Genomic DNA, 4,513 nt, shown 5'->3' with positions numbered 1-4,513 from the left:
AGAATGACTTCGTTTTCACGAAATTCTCTGTAAATAGTATTTCCCATAAAGGAATGTATACACGTAAAATTAAGGCAAGAAATATATCAAGCGACGCTTTAGTCGAAGTATTTTCTTTTACTTCTTAATCCGAATAACAGAATGATACAACATGTATTTTTAATTTATTGGCCAGTCTAAATAATAGCTGGCATTTATTGTACATAATAAATTTATAAAGTATATGTAAAATGCCCTTTAATAAAGGATGGACATGAATTGATGTCATGAACTTTGACTTCGAATAAATCTAGGAGCGGCGTTATTCTATTGTAAACTTGTTTGACTTGTTTGGCATACAACCGAGGGAATGGCAAATCAAGTATGTCTGGAATACATTGAAAAACGTATGTGTGATATCATTGGTTATTTGTTGCCCCTGGTAACCATCGACCAATCATAGTTCACACTGGCTTGCCAAACGATTCCAGAGGTGATTTCGAAGAAAAGTGTTGCCGCATTTTGAAATTCCCCGACTTCAACTTAAAATATCCCAGTTATAAGTTTCTGGAAAAGCAAAAAAAAAAAAAAAAAAAAAAAAAAAGGCGCCGCATAAAGTAATAGCGTTGGCTTTGTCAACACTTAGGTCTACTGCTGCAGTTAACAGATATAAACAAGGCAATCTCGGTAACAAAAACCGCGCTTCAGGCGCTGTCTCAATAGCAAAGCGCGCGAGGTCTAAAAAAAAGAATTGCATACTTTTGGACCTCACCCCCCGCGGACTCGAAAACAGCGTGTTCTAAGAGAAATAGAGGGAATGTAGGTCAAGTTTTCGTTTCAGAAAAGTGTTTTAGCCGCTTCATTTCGATCAATATGAAGAAAACTCAGATCATCCACCATTCTGGCTTGTTTGTCTTAGACTTGACGTCACTTGCGCGCTTCGCTATTAAACACATCAAAATTTAGATTGCAAGGGCAAAAGGGGTAAGCGAGTTCTCAGAAACCGGACAGCCCGGCTCATATAAAGAGGTCGAACTTAAATCTGTAGGGACAACTTCTTTTCGTAGGACTAGTCGCATTCTCGTTTCCAGAGCTAACTTTTCTTTTAGTCGCGTGGACGCTTGTCCAGCAACTTCTAGCAGCGGCTTTCGATAAACAAGTAGCTCAAGGGACGAGAATAGTCTTGTGGTCAAGTTATTGTTGGCTCTTGCTAGGGGGAGTGGGGGGGGGGGGGGGGGCGGTGGCCTAGTGGTTAGTGCGCCGGGCTCTGGATCCAGCGGTCCAGGTTTGAGTCCTGGCTGGGGTTACTGCGTTGTGTTTTGGGGTAAGAAACTTTGCCCTCATAGTGCTTCTCTTCAGCCAGGTGTATAAATGGGTACCGGCGAGTTAAATGCTGGGGGTAAGGAACAAACAAACGAGGAAAGTTATCGTAAAAGTTCGAATAACGGTTTTAGTACACAGTCGCATTAAAACTGCAAACGAAAATACTCAATACAACAAAAAAACTATGATACAACAAACTTTATTTTGTTTCAAATCAGTTTTCACACATCAAATGTTGAGTGTTATCTCCGAAAAAAGTAAAAATTGACATAAAATGAAAAAAACATTTCCTTCAAATCACGAATTTCACTTCACGAAATAACATCAATGAAGACAATTTTTGTCTGCTAGTTGTACTCATTTGACTCAACGTGACTATGCATACGGGTTTTATACAGAATACGAAATACGGTGACGGATCAAGGGGAGCTCAAAAAGGGAGTTCAGGGAAAAGATAGGTCTTTTCTTGCTCAAGAAACCGTGGGTTATGGGAACAGGGATAAAGTAAAGCGGGGAGGGAGTATAAAGTAAGGTTGGTGAGTAAAGCGATGCGGGGTAAAAAGGGTAAGGTGTGGTGTAAAGGGAAGCAGGGAGTAAGGAGGGATGAAAAATAAAAAGGGGTCGGGAGTAACCTGCGATCAGGCGTTGGGCGTAAAGGTTGTACATTCTGGCTCGTGTAAGGGGTGTAGGGAGAGAGGGGAGGGGGTGAAACATTATTGGCCGTTGAGTTTTTAAGTCGTAGGGATTGAAGGGGAAGGGGATGGCTCCCCTAAAATCCGCCACCGCGCTCTAATCAGTAAAGAAATCCTCCCACTCGTACACAGTCCTCCTCTCCTCTTGCTCTTCTCCCCAGGACTCGTCGCCATCATCAGAGGCGTGGTAAGTTTCTAATTCTGCGAGATCGGCGCGGATTTCATCTTCCTCGTCTTTAAGCTTTCGCACCATCTACAAATCAAAAGATAAGAAAAAAAAAGAAAACTGAAAGTCCACAAATGAATTACTGAAAGTCTTCCATAGTAGCATTGAAGTAATCTTACTCTGTCGTTGACTTTCTTGGCGTGCTTCTCTCGCAGATTCTTTTGCCTGTCAATCTTCTGTTGTTGCTTCATCTTTCTTTGCTCGGTCTTCTCCGCCTTCTGTTTAATGGAGGACTGAAGCTGCGTCTTGGCAAAAGCCTGAGCTGCAGCAATTCTGTTTCTGTTCCGCGACGCTCTGTTCCCAGCTTGCTTTCGCTTTTCGTTTTCTTCATTGCGCTTGCTCTCGGCTGCCGCCTGCTTAGCTGCGATTTTCACGGCAATAACTTGGGCCGACGCCTCTGCTGGGTGTGGTCGGCTCACTCCAGCCCTGCTGCGCGCGCTCTCTCGGATGCGCTGTAATTCCTTGAACTTCCTTTCCTCAGCAGCGCGCATTTTCTCTTTAACATCCTCCAAAGTGGGTTCAGGCGCGACTTTTCGCTTTCTAAAGCGCATCGGAACTCTCGCGGATGGGCAGATTGTCTTCTTGTCTCCAACAGGAATGTCGAAAGCGACCGCCGTTTGCTCCTTTCCCGGGAGAGTTGAATTAGTCGAGCTGAGCGGTTTAACAGCGCGGGCGGTATTGGAACTTGAAGAAGCGCTGTAAGCATGGAATGCGAGAATTTCATGCGCAGTGTGCATTAGCTGCTGGTGCGGGCTGACAACAACGCGAGGCCGAGTAGGATAACTGAGTCTTTGTTCAGCCAATGCGCGCATGGCATCTTCTATCTCATCTTGCGACGAATAATCAGACTCGCTTGAAGATCCAAGTGAACTGTTACTCTGCAATGACAACATAGAATGAACGCTCGATTCACCATTTTGAGATTCGTATTTCCAAAGCTCTCTGTCTTGACAACATGCCGAGTCTTTGTTGGCGAGCTTCATGTGACTTGGAACCCATTGTGGATTCGCCGGAAAAATCCTTAACGCTGGATCAATCTTGTTGCTCTTAAACTTGGAAAGTAGTGACCCGCACATCTTTCGTAATCAAACTTAGATAGCAATGTTGTAAAAATCGCTGCAGAAATGGTTCTGAGAAATAGCTGCTTGTAACGAGCTCAAACCGTGCGAAGAACTTTCCGAAATAAAAACTTCGCGTTGCCTTGGCTTCGTTTATTACGTACGAAGGCTATTTGACGCAAAAGCGGGTCGATTAGAACGCGCTAACGAACGTCGGCATAAAGGAAAAAAAATGAAAATTTTGGCTTTCTTTTTTGAAAAAACCCATGTTTAAGTAGCTTTTAATACTTAAGTTCAACCGCTCTCCATTTTAATATATGTCTCTTTTTAAAAATTAAATGCTTCCCGGTCAATGTTCTGGAAATCTCTAATCTCCATTACGAAAAATGTAAATCTAGTTCTGAATGCTTCTTTCTCCTTGGTCTAGTGAGACGAACCATCAGAAATATAGATTTAGACGCAAATTCGAATGGATGGTACGGATTGTAGCCTGTTCAAGAAGATGGCTGCTTTTGCGCGCTAAGTTCTAGCCCGCCCTCTATCGGCTCCACTAGGTTGAATCCAAGTTCCCTCTTCCTACCCGGGGTGAACCTCTTTATAAGGCAAGGTAGGTAGAGGGATAGTCCAGATTTTTTAAACGTGAAGCAAGTACAAAACAGGCGCATTGTTGAGATGACTCAAATAAAGCAACATTTGGGTTCCTGGATAAAATCGTTTGAACGTGCTATATGCAACGATTTATTAGAAGCGCGCGCAGATTGCATGAGGATAAGTTGTTAGTAGTATCAGAATAGAGGTAGGGCGGACAAGAAAGTCTACAAAAATTAAAATTAAAGAAGGGTGTCAACATTTGCAACGAGACAGAAATGATTATAAATATGGACAAAATTATTTTGCCGATTCCTTTGAAAACTTAGCGAAAAACCATCGCCTTTTCTGGTTCCCAGTCTTTTTAATTCAGTGCGTGGTTGCTAAGCGCAATGCTTTCGTCAGCATTTTGCGGGAAAACAGTTTGCAAAGTTGATCAAACTAAAAAAGTAGTCTCGCAAAACTTCAATTTATTTATTTATAGTCGGTAAGTGTGCTTGGGGATAACATTACCCTCATTACTTTTTTTATCAATTTACTCAAACAGATACTTTAAACTCATATTTCTCTGCATTTTGCCTTTGTTTTCAAGAGCTGAGACAACGGCGTAAAGTTTAACACTGACCATGGAAGCACACGAACAATGA

The 4,513-nt window shown here is 42.5% G+C and overlaps 1 protein-coding gene across 1 annotated transcript; it reads right to left on the bottom strand.

Annotated features, from left to right (window-relative positions):
* Nucleotides 1-1,485: 1,485 nt before the first annotated feature.
* On the bottom strand, nt 1,486-3,430 carry LOC144652710 (uncharacterized). Its single transcript, XM_078512758.1, has 2 exons — nt 2,340-3,430; nt 1,486-2,247 (listed from the first exon to the last, which is right to left on the bottom strand). The coding sequence occupies exons 1-2, from the start codon at nt 3,294-3,296 to the stop codon at nt 2,092-2,094; spliced, it is 1,113 nt and encodes a 370-aa protein (XP_078368884.1). The 5' UTR covers nt 3,297-3,430; the 3' UTR covers nt 1,486-2,091.
* Nucleotides 3,431-4,513: the final 1,083 nt, after the last annotated feature.

The sequence above is a fragment of the Oculina patagonica genome, chromosome 4 (assembly GCF_052425735.1).
Source record: "Oculina patagonica isolate OP01 chromosome 4, crgOcupat, whole genome shotgun sequence".
Classification (NCBI taxonomy): Eukaryota; Metazoa; Cnidaria; class Anthozoa; order Scleractinia; family Oculinidae; genus Oculina; species Oculina patagonica.
Note: the sequence above shows the minus strand (reverse complement) of the source record. Positions and strands in the feature narration are given on the sequence as shown.